General features: G+C 49.0%; 1 protein-coding gene across 4 annotated transcripts in view; it reads right to left on the bottom strand.

Moving 5' to 3' along the window:
- The window catches only part of slc8a2b (solute carrier family 8 member 2b), a 42,890-nt gene that overhangs the window by 16,108 nt on the left and 7,928 nt on the right, over positions 1–18,854 (bottom strand). Inside the window, exons 2-6 of one of the 4 annotated variants that reach the window (XM_029171747.3) lie at positions 6,356–6,415; positions 2,851–3,302; positions 2,054–2,191; positions 1,747–1,974; positions 1,160–1,525 (exon numbers count right to left, since the gene is read on the bottom strand). In XM_029171747.3, the coding sequence (XP_029027580.1) occupies positions 1,160–1,525; positions 1,747–1,974; positions 2,054–2,191; positions 2,851–3,219 (1,101 nt within the window). In that variant the 5' untranslated portion in view covers positions 3,220–3,302; positions 6,356–6,415. Of the gene's footprint in view, positions 1–1,159; positions 1,526–1,746; positions 1,975–2,053; positions 2,192–2,850; positions 3,303–6,355; positions 9,016–18,854 lie in introns of those variants that run through there. The other 3 variants (XM_055513977.1, XM_055513976.1, XM_055513978.1) reach the window with 3 other exon arrangements.

The following is an 18,854-nucleotide window of genomic DNA, read 5'->3' as shown; positions in this document are numbered from 1 at the left end:
ATGGACCTGAACAGCTCAGATGTTAAATGTGTGGGTCCAACTGCTCATCAACTGGAGCGGCATTGACTATACCAACTGTATCAGTGCTGCAGGGAAGGTGTTTAGTGATCAGAAGCACTGATGAACTTCTCATTTTAATTAATGAGTGTAAATATGAGAGAAAACAGCAGATGTGCACATCACTATTTTAAATCCAACCGTAACTACATTCAGATACAAAGAAACAAATGTGACTCAAGCTGCTGCTAACATAAACTACAGTAGCAATCTCCTGCCTGGTGCTAGTGCACATAGCTAAGAACACTCGTTGAGGGTGTGAACCATGTGAGAGCTGCATGTGGTGAGCATCCTCCACACTGTGGCGTACTCAGTCTAGAAATATTGATTTACATTAACAAAGCACATCAGACTGAGACCTTCTGTATCCACGGTGAAAGTCAGACACTTGTTTTGTGTTGTTGCTGTTGGATGTATCTGAGCCATCTGTGACTGAAGGAGCGGGACTTTGCAGTGTCCTACTACATCATAGCTCTGAAGCCCCCACACGCGTCCTAAGTGTCTGAGCATGGACTCGTTTCTATGTCCCTCCCTCTGTTGTGAGTCCCCTCCCAACCTCAGAGGGCAGCACTGAGGAGCTGTTTCCTTCCGGGAACCTCATTAACTGGGGGACTATTTAAGTGGAGGTTGGAGACTCCTCCAGTTGTCAGTGTGTCATTGTGGACTCTCTGTTTGCATCTGTCTGGCTCCGGTCCCCGACTTCTTGAATGACGGTTGGTCTTGTTTGATTTGGATTGTGTACAGCCCCGCTACTTCTAATTTGGCCACGTTTGTAGAAAGGCGTTGAACCTGACTCTGTAGTGTGTGTAGTCTTGTAAATCTCTGTTATATTTTACTTGCTCAGTGCGGTGACCTTTTGTGTCCAGATTTTGTTTTGTAGTTACTTCTGTTTAGCGTTATTTCTCTGTTTAGTTTGTCTGGTCCTGCTTTGCAGTGCACCTCAGTTTAAGTTAGTGAACCTTTTCCCTATTCGATAGTGACTCTCTGTTCAGTATAGTTATAATAATTATCATTTCGCATCTGCCATCCTCGCCTGTGACTGCTTGTGGGTTCCGTCCTGTCTGGCCTTGGGGGTGTTTGTAACACCCTCTCTGTCTCTTACCTCTTTGCGGCTCTCGTCCAGCTCCTTGCTGCTCTCCACATTCACCGTGGTGCTGTTGGAATTGGGCAGGTGGCTGCCGGCCCCCGTTGCCACGGCTACACCGCTGTTGTTGACCGCTGCTCCTGCTGTGCCATCCTGAGTTCCTCCACAGTTCTCCCCCTGGAATGGGAACTTCCCGTCTATAATCATCTCTACGCTGCCCTTGTTGGGGGTCAAGTCTCCCTCGGTCTCTACGACAATCCCACGGCGCTTGTCAGCACGGTAACGCTTGCCCATGTACTTGTAGAATAGAAGGCGTCGGTCTGCGATCCATGCCAGCAGGACACACACAGGAAAGAAGAGCAGGGTGACCAGGGCCTCCCACACCTGAGATGGACACACAGATCCTCATGATGACCTCATTTAAACACACAAAGTGAACAGAAACACTGCTCACGTGGGAACGCTGGCTCATAAAAATTCTTCTAAAACACTGGTTGTCCATGTCTGACACAAACTCAGGTTCTACTTTGGACTAAAGGCTAGACAGATATCAGACAGAAACTCCTGCTGGCTGTGCCACTGTGGTGCCGCTGAGCCTGCCTCACCTCCACTACGCCTGGCGACATGACAGACAGGATGAGGTAGAGCCAGATGTAGGCGAAGATGCTCCAGAAGGCGGTGATGAAGAACACTCTGAGGTGTTTGATCTTGCGACTCTCACCATTTGGTATCGCCCACACGCAGATGCCGATGATGACAAACATGTTGAAGGCTGCGCTGCCGACGATAGTGCCGGGGCCGAGCTCGCCAGCCTTGAAGTCGTGACCGCACACCTGAGGAGGAGGAGATGCTGTGTGCGTTTGTATTAATGTGTGTGTGCGAGTGTGTGTGTCCTAATGTGTGTGTGTGTACCTCTATGACAGAAAGCAGTATCTCCGGTGCACTGGAGCCCAGAGCCATGAGCGTCAGGTTTGACACAGTTTCGTTCCAGATACGAACCGTCGCCACCGATGTTTCTCCATTAGACATCGTAATGGTCACTTCTTTCTCCTGTTGGCCGAACACACACGCACGCACGCACGCACGCACGCACGCACGCACGCACGCACGCACGCACGCACGCACGCACGCACGCACGCACGCACGCACGCACGCACGCACGCACGCACGCACGCACGCACGCACGCACACAGTTATGGAACCACATGGAGCCCTGCATTAATGGTTTGTTGTAACTTTTGTGACTTCTGGAACTTCTCACTTTTGTCCTTCCAAGCCTTACGAAAAAACAAAAGACAACATGCACCGGGGGAACAAAATCGTGATTGCGCGCTGGGGGGAACAAAATCACGCCTAAGGTTGTCAAATTGGCCAGGCCAGCGCTGCACGCATCTATCAGCACCCTGTTCGAAGACTCCAGCTAAAGTCGATCTCAGTAAGGCTTCACTTCCTGCTTTAGCTGTAATGTATTTTAGCCTGTCGGTAGAAACACTCTGTCTCCATGGGGGAGACAATATTACATTGTTATTGCTGTGGTCATTGCCGACTAGACGGCCGTGGGTTTGCATACTCTCCTTGTATCTGAGTGACAGGCAGGTTTCCTGTGATGAACCCTAATCCATGGACAAGTGGCCCCACGCTCAGCTATCCTGTCTCCATTTATAATATTTCCCCCTCATTTTGCAGCTGATCCTTTCATGTGCTCTCACCTGTGATGTGATGACTTCTATAGATGCCATGAAGCGGTCGGCGATGATGGACACTCCCAGGAACATGTACATGAGGGACACAAAGTAGACCACAGCTCTGGCCACCTGCTCGCCAAGCCCTGGACGGTTTGGTTGCCAGATAGGTAGCAGGATGCCAGGTTTGCACACCGTCACCTGCTCACACTTGTCCCTAGTGCTGCTGTTACCATAAGCTATGGAAGGCGGGAAGGAGGAGGGGAACACGGAGGGGGAAACTGTTTGTAGGTAGGGGTCACTGCTGGACTCCCTGCGCTGGGACTCCAGCTGAGCAGAAGGCAATGAGACGAGGAAGAGGAGAAGGATAGACATGGGAGAGGTGTAAAACAACATGGCGGTGCGTGGAGGGAGGAGGTGAGACAGAGGATGAGGGAGGTGGGAGGGGGATGTGCTAAGGGCTGGTGTGACTAGATCACCTACAGAAAGAAGGAGAGAGACAAGATTAAACAAACAAATGACAAGGTTTTAGATGCAGAGTCAAGACACAGAATGAAGCTGGTTCATCTGCTCAGGCTCAAGGGAAAGGGGACGAGCTGAAGTTGTCTGTAGCAAACAGCTTCTGTTACAATGTGGCCCATAATAAAAATGATGTGAGCGATCCTGGACTCCATGCGTTCTCTGGTCAAACCCTCAGCCGACATCAACCCCATCTAGGAGTGGACATGCCTGGCGCCTCAGTGAGGATCATGTTCTTTGATTTCTCCAGTGCATTTAACACCATTCGACCTGTGCTGCTGAAAGAGAAACTGAAGAACATGCAGCTGGAGCCCCCCCTGATCTCATGGATCATGGACCAGCTCACCAACCGCCCCTAGTACATCCACCTACAGAACTGTGTGTCTGACACCTTAGTCTGCAGCACAGGAGCTCCACAGGGGACAGTCCTGTCTCCTTTCCTCTTCACCCTGTACACCTCAGACTTCAGGTACAACTCAGAGTCCTGTCATCTCCAGAAGTTCTCTGATGACTCTGCTATTGTAGGATGTATCTGATGTCACAGAGTATTAGGGAGTGGTGGACAGCTTATTAATACCCTCAGAAACTGAATCTGCCTCGCGCTGTGCTTTTGGGTCCTATACCTTGCCTGTTCTGACACAGTTCTGATTGTACAGTCTGATTGCAGGAGGGAGGAAAGATCTGCAGAATGTCTCCTTTACACAGCGAGGGTGGATCAGTCTGTCACTTTCTAGTCTTTCTAGGACTTTGCTTCCTTCGTGTCACTGTAAACGATTACAGCCTGTCCTGAGCATCAACACAGCATCCATATGCATCTCCTCATGCCAGTTACTAAGTTAAAGGAATGTTGATGGGACCCCTCTTTAGGGTTAGCTGAAGCAAGCTGGCCACAGTAATTTCTAAGGAGGGCTGATTATCAAGTGTCCCCTTAGAGACAATCAACAGCAAAGCTGTAGCACAGTTGATGAACAGAGAGAGAACAATCACAACCCAACGTCTTGTAAGCATTTGTTGGTATTCAGCCATGAAATGGGTTTGTGTACTGTAAGTGCGATGTTAGTGCATGACTTGCTCCTGGGAGGGAACAGATTTAGAGGCCATGTGACGGCTGCATGTGAACATGCAGCCATATGATAGCTGTCTGTGGCCAAGCGTCATCAAAGCCTCTTCTGGTATCTGACTCACTGGGACACAGGCTTCAGTACTTGTACATGAACAATGTACAGAATAAATGGAGCTACTAGACAGAGAGTTCATCATTTCATGAAGTAGAACATAAAGACTGAAGCATCATAAGATCCGCTGTCTTTGCTTAGTTTAGCCTGACTGTGTTGTTTGTGTGTGTCCTGTTGGGGACGCAGATGTCTTCATTTGTGTTTCTGCCAGTGACATGGCCTCCTGACAGGACACCACACCCGGTTATGTTCCTGTACCTGTTTGGAAGAAATGCAGCTGACAAAGCTTTTGCTGAGCTCCTCCACCTCCACAGCCAAGGTCACCACAGAATATAGAAGAACCTTTGTCTGTGAATTTTTCATGTACATTTAGGGTGACTGTTAAAAGACTTAAGTAGTTTATATATTTATATGTCGCTCTGTGAAAGGAAGCCTGTGTGTCACAGCAGCATTTCGGAGCTGCACAGAATGTGCTCAACCACTTATAATACAGTATGAAGATGGATTAGGGCTCCAGGAAGAAACAAATTGGTCGTTTTGCTTAGCCCTGGTTTGTTAAAGGAGACAATTAGTGTCAGCTTACAGAGCAAAGAGACACAGGAAGAAGACGGCATTGTGTCAAGATTCAGCCAACCAAGATGAAACTAGCGCAAATTGTTACTAGAAGAATGAGCCTGAGGTACCAGGATCCTGGGAGATGCATCCTTCCTATCAAATGGTAGACAAAAAAGAAGCAGGAATTAGCCCTGCTTACCACATAACCTGCCTAATAAATGTAGAATACTATTAATATTAGTGATAAAAGACTGTGACCCTGGGATGAGGTCCACCCACCTGCACCTTTGCCTGTTAGTTATCAGGACACATCAAACATCATTTCCTGAAGCGGATGTGCTAGAAGCAGGATCAATGGACAGGTCCAGTGGGTTAGCTCAGTAACTACACCCTAACCCCATGAGAAGCAGTGCGTTAGTGAAGCTACCCACTGCAGGCAAACTGCTCCCCAGTCAGTCACGTCACCAGACAACTTGAGCCCAGTCATCACATGCTGTGCTCATGGCTAACAAGGTCCATTACAGCACCAGCTCCATCTTTATACTGGTGATTGGGGTTGTGTTATGCGCCCTACCTAGATTGGGCCGTAACGACAAATCATCCTGCTGGGTTAATATAGATACCGGGCACACATGCAAACACAGAGGCAGTACAACCTAGTAAACTGGGGAAACATAATGACAAACCAATGAAGAAAAGTATGAGCTGGTTCAGCTGCAGGGGTATGTGTGTGAGTGTGGGGGCCTATAGAGAAACACTATTTGAGTCTTGTTGCAATTTCAACAACTTGATGTGAATGCCATCAGCTGGCTCGTGCTCAGAGGAGCTGGTCAAAGTAATCACAAATTAGAGCGAGGGCTTCCAAAAACCAAAGTCTTCTGATTGGCACCAACTGTAATTGCTCATTAGCTGTATCCGACGGCATCTTCATTGCTTGTATGTGTAAAATTACATGTGTTGATATATCAATTGTTTTTTACATGTTTCAAAGAATAAATAAATAAATAATATATTAAATATATATAATATTATATATATTATATACAAAATATTTCACCGGATATGACTTAAGCACAATGGTCTAACAACACCCTGGAATTCACTACACCTTTGGATCATTTCCACTTGATTTGATCGACTATGGATTAAAAAGGTGATTATTCTGCAGTGGACAGGATTATTGTGGTGACTTCTATCAAAGTATTTAGATATGTCACCAGTTTCCTTCTTGCCTCCTCTCGCTGGGGCATGTGGCCCCATGACTGTGACTCTTTTGGACTCACCGCTGGTCACTGAGGCTCCTCCAGCACCTCATCCACATAGATTCTTTACTCACTGGCAGCCTACAGAGGGAACAGAACAAGAAATGAGAGCTTTGATGTGGCTCTCAACATTTCACTTAAACACACCTTCAACACTTAAGCTCCCAGAGATACACAAAAAACAAAGTAAGTACAACAGATAGGAAACCTGAGGAGACAGGGGCCATGGGCCGGCAATCAGGAATCACTGGTATCTGCTTCAGCACTTAGGAAGTTTGGAGGTGGCATGAACACAAAAGAATTCTGGATGTCTGTAATAGTTTTTGGAGTAACACTCCATCTTACATGTTTAAACATATAGCCTAAACCTAAATTCCCACCTAAAATAAACTCCTACGCATAATAACATCCCCACATATACACACAACTATACACGTAAACTCCCTCTAGGTTTTAACCATAATCCTTAGCACATAGGGCTGGTATGACATTTAAAGAACACAATGACAAACTTTCTGATTTGTCTGTGTTCAGAAACTCATTTGTTTGTTTTTAATGTTCCACTTACAGACCTAAATGTGTTTCCATATGGCGGTGTTATGCCGGCTTATTTTGAATTTCCTCTGGTTAATGCTTCATTAAACAGGTGTTTAGAAAAGAAGGAGCTGTATGATCATTTCAAATATAACAATGCCCACACCATGATCCTGATTCTAAGATGCCCTCAGTTGTGCGTGGCTCACCCCTCTCTATTCTAACACCAGATATGACACATCTGTGTTTCCAAAGGCCATAATTAATAATCTAACAACTGAACCAAAAAAAGTTAACTTAATCCATTTTTTCTCTCCAGGCTTTTCACAGCAACAAACACAAATCAGACTGTTGGTCATCATGGTAACAATAACTCTCTGGGTGTGTGCAGCTTGATTTAATAAATGAAAACAAATCCACTGGGTCAGAATAGTCTAGTGAGCTACATACACGTTAAAGTGGCTGATTTGCATTTCCTTCATAGTTCTCAATATATATTTATCCCACATCCCATTTTGTCAACGCTCTAACAAAAGTAAAGTAAACTTTCACTACATGGCATTATTTCAATGCAGCAGAACTGAACACCTGTGCAGGATGGCTGCTCTCAGCCATAGGTTTGCTCTGACTCAGTCTTTTCACTATTTTCTCCTCACTGGCCCTCTGGGTCAATCCTGCATGTCAACAGGACTCACATTGCACCACATCAGACCAGAGAAAAACTAGGCAGCGACAAAATTCACGATCAGTGTATGATTCCAAATAGGACAAAAATACTTAGTTGTAGTAAAAATACATGTGTAAAGCATATTATGATATTCTGACATGAGAAGGAGCTTAAGGGCTTAGGGCTTAAGGTCATGTTCCAGACAGGCTGATAATCATCATTTAGGACCATGAGGCCCAGTTCACAGACACACTGATTCCCAGCCAGTATTTTATGCTCCTCTGTGAACAACAGGCTTCTGCTGCCAGAGTACATGTACACCTATAAATACTACTAAAGCCCATTATAATCTGCTTGTGTAAGAATGGTTACAAGTTACTTTCAGAGAATTACCCTGCTGGTGGATGGAGCAGAAATAATAAGGTGGCATGTGCAATGGTGTTTAAAACCACAGGCTGGTGCAACTAAGATGGAGGGAGGCCAAGTCCATCCAGACTCTGTTCAATTCAATTCAATTCAATTCAATTCAATTTTATTTATATAGCGCCAAATCACAACAAAGTTATTTCAAGGCACTTTACAAAGTAAGGTTTAAAACCTCACACAACTAAACCCAACAAATCCCACATACAGCAAGCATTTAATTTGACAGCAACAGTGGAGAGGAAAAACTCCCTCTCTAACGAGGAAGAAACCTCCAGCAGAACCAGACTGGATGTGGGCGGCCATCTGCCTCGACCGGTTGGGGTGAGAGGATAGAGAGATAGAAAAGCACAGCAACAGCAACAAGCAACAACAAGCAACAACAGAGCACAGGCAGGATGGTAGGACCAGGGACTGGATGCAGGCAGGATGGTTGGATCCGCAGCTGCCCATCACAGACACCAAACTTTGAGTCCAATGATACCTGTGGGTGAGGACAGAGAGGGAGAAAGAGTGGGGGTGGGGGGGAGAGAGGAGAGAAGCACAACTACTGGACAGAAAGAGACAAGGTTAGTTAAACATGGGACAATGATGGGAGGTTATGGGACAGAGGAGGTAGAAGGAAACAGAGGAGCTCAGTGTATAAATTAAGTCCCCCAGCAGTCTATGTCTATTGCAGCTTAACTAAGAGATGGTTCCTGTGACTAACAATAATTGCCAGTGACCTGAACCATCTCTAACTATAAGCTTTATCAAAAAGGAAGGTTTTAAGCCTAATCTTAAAGGTGGAGAGTGTGTCAGCTTCTCGAACCTGAAGAGGGAGCTGGTTCCAGAGGAGAGGAGCTTGGTAGCTAAAAGCTCTGCCCCCGTTCTACATTTAAACACTCTAGGAACCGCAAGTAGCCCAGCGCTCTGAGAACGAAGTGTTCTGCTGGGAGCATAAGGAACTATAAGGTCTTTAAGATAAGAAGGAGCTTTATCATTGAGTACTTTGTATGTGAGTAGGAGAATTTTAAATTCTATCCTACATTTTACAGGCAGCCAGTGCAGAGAAGCTAATGTAGGAGAAATGTGATCTCTCTTTCTAAGTCCTGTCAGAACTCTGGCTGCAGCATTTTGAATGAGCTGTAGGTTTTTTAAGGAGCTGTTAGTGTCACGGAACGGCAGATGAACGGACCCACATGCACAGCGAGGACTCGGTAGACAGTGGATATGATTAAAGAAGTATTTAATGACAGAATCCAGGTCACAAAACGGTCCAGGTCATTCACAGGAAGGCACAGATTAATAACTCCACAGGGGTTAGGCGAATTCGGGTCCGAGGACAGGCGGGAGTCAAAACCAGAAAGGGCTCAGATCACAAACAGAATCGGGCGTAGACAGGTCCAGAAACGAGCAGAGTTCAGTAACAGAGTGACTTACGAGGTGGTCAGGATCAGACGAGAAGCAAAGATCAAAACGTAACAGGTCGATAACGGGGTAAGCTGACAAGACGAATGCTGGAGCGTGAGAACAATGAATCAGTAAACAACGATCTGGCAGAGAATCGATGTGACAGGTGGTGGTTAAATACACGGAGATCACTGATACAAACAGGTGAGTGTAATGAGGACCGGGAGTGAAGCGGGAACGGCTGTGGTGTGATGAGAAACGGAAGTGCTTACAAAATAAAACCGGAAACTGGGATCAAAAACAGAAGAGTCCTTTCAAAATAAAACCAGAACGAAAACCTGACAGTACCCCTCCCTCTAGGGCGTCTTCCACGGCGCCCACGGAAGCCCCCCCCCCGAACCAGGGCGGGCGGAGGGTGGACACAGGAGGAGGGACCGAATCCCTCCCCTTCCAGGCAGACAAGCAGGGTGGGTGGAGGGAGGACCGGAGGAGGGTCAAAACAAGAGTCCACAGAACCAAAACCGAAAGTCCATGACAGGGAGAACAGAGTCCAGGAGTTCCTCACGAGGGTGGTGGCAGGAGAGTCCACCACGACGGCTGGCGAGGTCCGGGAGAGCAGGGCTGAGCCCAGCCCCCTCCCCGACGGAGATGCTCCGGGGGTCCCAGGGTCGCGGCGGACGACGACGGCAGAGGCTTCGCCATCGTCGTGGCAGGCGGGACTCACCCCAGGCGAACGGCCGTGGCGGTGGCGGAGTCGAGGCGGACGGCGCCGAAGGAGGCAGCGCCATCCAATCAGCAGGCGAAGCCGAGGGCGAGGCCACCAGTCCGGCAGCCGAGACCAGGACGAGGCAGGAACCGATGCAGGTGCGGCCGGAGCCGAGCCGCCAGGAACCGATGCAGGTGCGGCCGGAGCCGAGCCGCCAGGAACCGATGCAGGTGCGGCCGGAGCCGAGCCGCCAGGAACAGATGCAGGTGCGGCCGGAGCCGGGCCGCCAGGAACAGATGCAGGTGCGGCCGGAGCCGAGCCGCCAGGAACCGATGCAGGTGCGGCCGGAGCCGAGCCGCCAGGAACAGATGCAGGTGCGGCCGGGGCCGAGCCGCCAGGGACCGATGCCGGTGCAGCGGGAGCTGCGACGGGAACGACCCCCTCCTGGAGGTCCGCCGGGACTGCGACGGGCGCGACCCCCTCCTGGAGGTCGACAGGAACTACGACGGGCGCGACCCCCTCCTGGAGGTCCGCCGGAACTGCGACGGGCGCGACCCCCTCCTGGAGGTCCGCCGGGACTGCGACGGGCGCGACCCCCTCCTGGAGGTCCGCCGGACTGCCTGGCGCGACCCCCTCCTGAGGTCCGCCGACTGCACCGCTCACCCCCTCCTTATTCCTCCTACTTCTACTTCTCGACCCCCTCCTGGAGTCCGCCTACTGCGACTTTCGACCCCCTCCTTTCCGCCGGGTGTGCGACGGGCGCGACCCCCTCCTGGAGGTCCGCCGGGACTGCGACGGGCGCGACCCCCTCCTGGAGGTCCGCCGGGACTGCGCTGGCGCGACCCCCTCCTGGAGGTCCGCCGGGACTGCGGCTGGCGCGACCCCCTCCTGGAGGTCCGCCGGGACTGCGCTGGCGCGACCCCCTCCTGGAGGTCGCGGGACTGCGCTGGCGCGACCCCTCCTGGAGGTCGCGGGACTGCGCTGGCGCGACCTCCTCCTGGAGGTGCGCGGGGACTGCAGCTGGCGCGACCTCCTCCTGGAGGTGCGCGGGGACTGCAGCTGGCGCGGCCTCCTCCTGGAGGTGCGCGGGGACTGCAGCTGGCGCGACCTCCTCCTGGATGCGCGGGACTGCAGCTGGCGCCGCCTCCTCCTGGAGGCCGGCGGGCGCTGCGGCTCCGAGGGTGACAGAGACTGGAACGGCCGCAACATGGCCGACAGAGACTGGAACGGCCGCAACATGGCCGACAGGGACTGGAACGGCCGCAACATGGCCGACAGGGACTGGAACGGCCGCAACATGGCCGACAGGGACTGGAACGGCCGCAACATGGCCGACAGGGACTGGAACGGCCGCAACATGGCCGACAGGGACTGGAACGGCCGCAACATGGCCGACAGGGACTGGAACGGCCGCAACATGGCCGACAGGGACTGGAACGGCCGCAACATGGCCGACAGGGACTGGAACGGCATCTACTTGGCCGACAGGGACTGGAACGGCATCTACTGGGCCGACAGGGACTGGAACGGCATCTACTGGGCCGACAGGGACTGGAACGGCATCTACTTGGCCGACAGGGACTGGAACGGCATCTACTTGGCCGACAGGGACTGGAACGGCATCTACTTGGCCGACAGGGACTGGAACGGCATCTACTTGGCCGACAGGGACTGGAACGGCATCTACTTGGCCGACAGGGACTGGAACGGCATCTACTGGCCGACAGGGACTGGAACGGCATCTACTTGGCCGACAGGACTGGAACGGCATCTACTTGGCCGACAGGGACTGGAACGGCATCTACTTGGCCGACAGGGACTGGAACGGCATCTACTTGGCCGACAGGGACTGGAACGGCATCTACTCTGGAGCTGGCATGGCTACTTGCCGCTGCCAAGCTCGACGGAGCAGACGTCGGGCCTGATCGGGTGTGCATGGCACCTGTACGACAGGTGGTGCCCTCTGGTTGGGACACGACCTGCGCGTGACCGGACTGAACTGGAACCTGGACAGGAACGTGACCGGACTGAACTGGAACCTGGACAGGAACGTGACCCGACTGAACTGGAACCTGGACAGGAACGTGACCCGACTGAACTGGAACCTGGACAGGAACGTGACCCGACTGAACTGGAACCTGGACAGGAACGTGACCCGACTGAACTGGAACCTGGACAGGAACGTGACCCGACTGAACTGGAGACTGGACAGGAACGTGACCCGACTGAACTGGAGACTGGACAGGAACGTGACCCGACTGAACTGGAGACTGGACAGGAACGTGACCCGACTGAACTGGAGACTGGACAGCTCGCGGCTGGACTGGAGACTGGACAGCTCGCGGCTGGACTGGAGACTGGACAGCTCGCGGCTGGACTGGAGACTGAACAGCTCGCGGCTGGACTGGAGACTGAACTGGGCTCGGCTGGACTGGAGACTGAACTGGGCTCGACTGGGCTGGAGACTGAACCTGAACGTGACAGGGCTGCACTAGAGCGTGAGCGTGGCGAGGCTGAACGGCGACTGGAGCCTGAGCGGAGCATGACTGAACTGGGGACTGGGCAAAACACGACTGAGCTGGGGACTGGGCAAAACACGACTGAGCTGGGGACTGGGCAAAACACGACTGAGCTGGATACTGGGCTAAACACGACTGAGCTGGGGACTGAACAGCTCGCGTCTGAACTGGAGACGGGGGACCGCATGAATGCAGGGAGTCCTCCCAGCGGAACAAACATGGAGCTGGGCAGGTTGATGCAGACACAACGGTCCGACGGGGCGGGGAGAAGGAAACCGAAACCTTCGGCGGTGCGACCGGCGCTGGCGTGGTGCGGAGCGCGTCGCTTAGTTCATCAGACCTAGCGCACAGTCGCTCATAGAGGCGACGAACACTGGGGCGCTCTAACACACTGTCATCGTCCTCCAGCGTCAATATCGCCACCTCCACGGCGCTGCGCTGGCTCTTCGGGGTAACCGCCCGTCGGTAATCCTCCGCGAGGATCTTAAAATAAACTCGTAGCTCCCTAGGTAGCTCGGCACAGGTGAACTCCATGCTCCCTCGGGTGGATTATACTCGCCGTTAAAAAAAAAAAAGGAGCGAGAAAAACAGTCACTGACCTGACCGGAGGCTGAGTGCTGGCTGGGTCCAAGTCTGGCCAGATCGTTCTGTCACGGAACGGCAGATGAACGGACCCACATGCACAGCGAGGACTCGGTAGACAGTGGATATGATTAAAGAAGTATTTAATGACAGAATCCAGGTCACAAAACGGTCCAGGTCATTCACAGGAAGGCACAGATTAATAACTCCACAGGGGTTAGGCGAATTCGGGTCCGAGGACAGGCGGGAGTCAAAACCAGAAAGGGCTCAGATCACAGAAACAGAATCGACGGGCGTAGACAGGTCCAGAAACGAGCAGAGTTCAGTAACAGAGTGACTTACGAGGGTGGTCAGGATCAGACGAGAAGCAAAGATCCAAAACGTAACAGAGTCGATAACGGGGTAAGCTGACAAGACGAATGCTGGAGCGTGAGAACAATGAATCAGTAAACAACGATCTGGCAGAGAATCGATGTGACAGGTGGTGGTTAAATACACGGAGCCGATCACTGATACCAAACAGGTGAGTGTAATGAGGACCGGGAGTGAAGCGGGAACGGCTGTGGTGTGATGAGAAACGGAAATGCTTACAAAATAAAACCGGAAACTGGGATCAAAAACAGAAGAGTCCTTTCAAAATAAAACCAGGAACGAAAACCTGACAGTTAGGACATCCTATGAGTAAGGAGTTACAGTAGTCCAGCCTAGAGGTAACAAATGCATGGATCAGTTTCTCTGCATCGCTCTGAGAGAGGATGCTTCTGATTTTAACTATATTTCTAAGGTGGAAGTAGGCGGTTCTGGAGATTTGTTTAATGTATGATGTAAAAGAGAGATCCTGGTCAAACATGACACCAAGGTTCCTCACAGTAGAATCTGAAGCTAATGTTATGCCATCCAGGGTGGCTATCTGACTCAATAGTGTCTCTCTCAGATTTTTAGGCCCAACAATAAGAATCTCGGTTTTATCTGAGTTTAGTTGAAGGAAGTTTTGGGACATCCAGGATTTGATGTCTTTTAAACAACCCTGAATTTTGACTAGTTGATCTGTTTCATTTGGTTCCAAGGACATGTATAGCTGAGTATCATCTGCGTAAAAATGAAAATTAATAGAATGCTTTCTAATAATCTCACCAAGAGGAGACATGTATAAGCTAAACAGAATTGGACCCAGCACAGAACCCTGTGGAACTCCATAGCTAATCCTTGTGCGTGTGGAGAATTTATCATTAACATGAACAAACTGGAATCTGTTCAACAAATAGGATTTAAACCATCCCAATGCTGTTCCATTAATCCCGATTCTATGTTCTAGTGTCTGTAATAGAATGTGATGATCAATTGTATCAAATGCAGCACTAAGATCTAACAGGACAAGGACAGAAACTAGACCATTGTCCGAAGCTAATAGAAGATCATTAGTGACTCTAACCAGAGCTGTTTCTGTGCTATGATGTTTTCTAATCCTGACTGAAAATCTTCATACAGGTTATTCCCACTAAGGTGGTCAGATAATTGTTTAGCCACGATTTTTTCCAGAATCTTGGAAATAAAGGGTAAATTTGAAATGGGCCTATAGTTGGCTAGTTGTCCAGGTCAAGGGTTGGTTTTTTCAAGAGAGGTTTGACCACAGCCACCTTAAAAGCCTGTGGTACATAGCCTAGTTGTAAAGATTGGTTGATTTGATTTAATATGGATGAGCTGATTAAAGGTAGAACTTCTTTGAGTAATCTGGTTGGGATTGGATCTAAAAGACAAGTGGACGACTTGGAAGGGTTAATTATTGAGGTTAACTCCATATGAGTTATGGGGGAGAAGCTGTCTAGGTAAGACAGAGGATTTAATAAATTTAAAGTTGATGGATCTAGACAGTGCTTTCTGTCATTTGGAAGAAGTCGCTGCTGAATGTTTTTTCTAATGATGATAATTTTATTAGTAAAGTAGTTCATAAAGTCATTGCTGCTGAGATTTAAGGGGATAGTAGACTCAATACAGCTATGACTCTTTGTCAGCCTGGCTACAGTGCTGAAATGAAACCTGGGGTTGTTTTTGTTTCCCTCAATTAGGGAGGAATAATATGTTTTTCTAGCAGCACAAAGTGCTTTTTTATATTTCATTAGACTGTCCTTCCATGCAATGCAGTTTACATTTATTTTGTTGGAACGCCACTGTCTTTCTAGTTGTCTAGTCCTTTGCTTTAGGCTGCGGATGTCTGAGTTATACCACGGAGCTAACCTCCTCTGATTCACTGTCTTCTTCCTCAGAGGAGCCACTGTGTCTAACATTGTACGTAGAGAAGCTGCAGCATCATCTACAAGACAGTCAACCTGTTCATAAGGATTAAGGTGACTGTTCTCTGTGTATCTGCAAGACATTGAGGCAAAAGATGATGGAATCATCTGCTTGAATCTGGCAACAGCATTGTCAGATAAACATCTGCTATAGTAACATTTCTTTCCAGCTGTTATAGGGTCAGTTGTGCTAAATTCAAAAGTTAATAAGAAATGGTCAGATAACAGAGGGTTTTGGGGAAGAACTATTAAATTATCAATTTCAACCCCATATGTCAGGACAAGATCGAGGATGTGGTTAAAACGATGAGTGGGTTCATTTACCTGCTGTGTAAAACCAATAGTGTCTATTAAGGAGTTAACAGCAGTGCTGAGACAGTTGCTGTCAACATCTACATGAATGTTAAAGTCTCCCACTACAATGACTTTATCTGTGCTAAGAACTAAGTCAGATAAGAATTCAGAGAATTCAGTTAAGAACTCTGAATATGGAGCAGGAGGACGGTAAACAATACAAAACACAACTGGTTTCTGAGTTTTAGAGTCTGGGTGAGAAAGGCTCAGAGTGAGGCTCTCAAATGAGTTATAACTATGTTTAGGTTTAGGAGTAATTAATAAATCTGATTTATAAACTGCTGCTACTCCTCCACCTCTACCTGTACTTCTTGGAACATGATAGTTGATGTGACTCATTGGAGTCGACTCATTTAAAGTAACATATTCATCCTGCTGCAGCAAGGTTTCAGTGAGACAGAACAGATCTATGTGATGGTCACTTATCAAGTCATTTATTAAAAAGGATTTAGATGAGAGAGATCTGATATTTAATAAACCACACTTTATTAGCTTACTGTTACTTTGTTCCGTAAGAGGAACTGTTTTGATGTTTATTAAATTCTGGTAAGTCACTCCTCTTTGATTTGTGAGTGACTTGTATAGTTTAGGTGGTCGGGAAGCAGACACAGTCTCTATGCGATAACTAAGACTAAGAGTGGGTCGCAGCTGTAGAGAACCACACTCAACTCAGGGAACATTAAATACTTGGGCATTGAATTGTTGTCTAAGCTATCAAAGCTTATTTATCTAAAATACAACCCATTATTAAAACAAATAGAACCCAACCTCAAAAAATGGCAGTCTACCCATTTCACTAATGGGAAGAATTGCCACCATAAAAATTATGATCCTGCCAAAAATTCAGTTTTTGTGGAAAACCAAGCCACCGCGAATTAGCTTAAAAACTTTTCAAAAACCTAATTGCCGCGGCAGCCTAGAACTACCTAGCTTCCACTACTATTTTCTTGCCAACATACTGAACCATGTCCACAAATGGATAAAACCCAGTCCACAGACTCCTCATGGTTAGACATTGAACAAACGTTTTGCGGAAATATTAAAGTTGCAGATTTACCATTTATCAGCACCAAAATCAAACACCATAATTGCTACCAGAGCATTAGCATAAGAACATCTCTGACAGCCTGGTGGGATTTTCTTAAAATTACTGGATCTTCGCTTACTCTTTGCCAAAACACACCTCTCTGGAACAATCCAGACATAATACAAAACAAAAAGGGAATACATTTTCCAACTTGGCATATCAAAGGGATAACACATCTGAAACATGTTTTCACAAGAGACAAGTTTATCTCTTTTGAAGAATTAGGGACCCACTATGAAATCACTAGTGCCAACTTCTTAGAATACCAACAACTAAAGTCAATACTTAATGCAAAAACTAAGACGACTCTTATCCAGATACAACCACCACCAGCAATAAAACTATTTATTGATATATCAGGGAAAAGGAGAGTATCAAAAATCTATATTTTAATTTTCAATGTTGATCAGACAGTGAGCCTTCCGATCCCTAAATGGGAAGCTGATCTGGGCATCACCACTAATCACACGTTCTCGAATAATATATGTTCTATCTTATTCAGAATGACAAAAAATACAAATTTACAACTAATACAATATAGAATTCTTCATAGAACACGTTATACAGGACAAAGGATGTTCCAAATGGGTATCACAAACTCAAACATTTGCCTATACAGATAACACAGCGGACAGATTCCTACATGCATTCTGGTCATGTTCACCTGTGCAGCAATTTTGGCAGAGTATGTGAACACCTGCCCTGTGTCCGGAGGGGTCCCTCCGGGGGTGCCTGCCTGTGCCTAGAGGGGTGTCTCTCCCCTATTTGGGCGAGGCGCTGCCTGCCCTACCGGTCCGACGCCCTCTGGTAACTGCTCGGGCCTGTCACGGGGGAGTCTGGGGTCAGAGCTCTGTCTGCTGGACCCCTCGGGGGAACTGTCAATCTCCCAGAGTTCATCATACCTAGCCACATACACATACATTCAGGGCCGGGGTTGGGCTCTTTCACTGGTGGAGAGAACACCACACTGTCCGGGGGACACACCGTCAGCCAGCGGTCGTGCTCCTGGAGGTGTCACCCACTTACAGTGCACTCTAGTTCCACACACTCACGTTCAAGCTGGGTTGCAGGGTTCTGGGGTGCCCTTCCCGCTGCCCCCTGCTTTTACCGGGTTGGGGAGGCTTGTGCTGCGGTCCCTGCCTGGGGCCACGTTGGCGGCAGGTCGGACACCTACTCCCCCCATGAATGAGATTAAGCGAATTATGTGGGTGCGAGAATGTATCTGAGAGTGCATGGGTTCACGTGTGATTGACTAGTTTGTAGAGAGTTTGTGGTAGTGTGTGTAGATGTTTGTGTGGGTGTGCGTCTGTGTATGTGTGAGTACATATGCGTGTGGTGCGGTTTTGTTGGGGGTCCCGTTTTCTGCCCGGGGTACATGGATCCGCTGCCTGGGTGGTCTCTTTTCTGCCGACCCCCACCAATTGCCAGCCTTGTGCTGCGGGTCCGATGTGGCACTGGGGGATATGGTCAGGCCGATAGGGCAGGCACCCCTCCGCTTGTGTAGGGGTGGTGGACTGGGGTCGACACCCATTCTGGGCGCAGGGGCATCTCCTGGCGGGCTTTCTACGGGCCGTGGGTTCTCAGGCTCCACTCTCTCAGACTGACCCTGCCACTGGGGGGAGTGTTTGCCCCTGGTTCTGATTGGATGGACAGCGTTCTAAACCTAACTATAAGTATTAGGCTGCAGAGCTGAAAACAAAGCCTCAGAGTAGAAAGTATTAGATGAACGAAAAACAAGGAGCTACTGTGGAGCTGGAGCCCAGAGGCATGAAAGAGAGAGCGACCACAAGATGATGGACGAGCAAGGCAACACAGCTACACTCACAGAAGCCAACACACAGACCGTTTGACTGACCAGTGGCCAGAGGCAAGTCTCCAAAAAGGCCAAAACCGTCATTGTGGTCTTGATCAGACCCTACACGTTTCATTTCTATCTAAATATTATTAGAGCTGTGCTCTAGAGCT

This window comes from Betta splendens, chromosome 13 (assembly GCF_900634795.4).
Source record: "Betta splendens chromosome 13, fBetSpl5.4, whole genome shotgun sequence".
In the NCBI taxonomy this organism is placed as follows: Eukaryota; Metazoa; Chordata; class Actinopteri; order Anabantiformes; family Osphronemidae; genus Betta; species Betta splendens.
The sequence above is the reverse complement of the archived record's forward strand: the minus strand, read 5'-3'. Positions and strand labels throughout refer to the sequence as shown.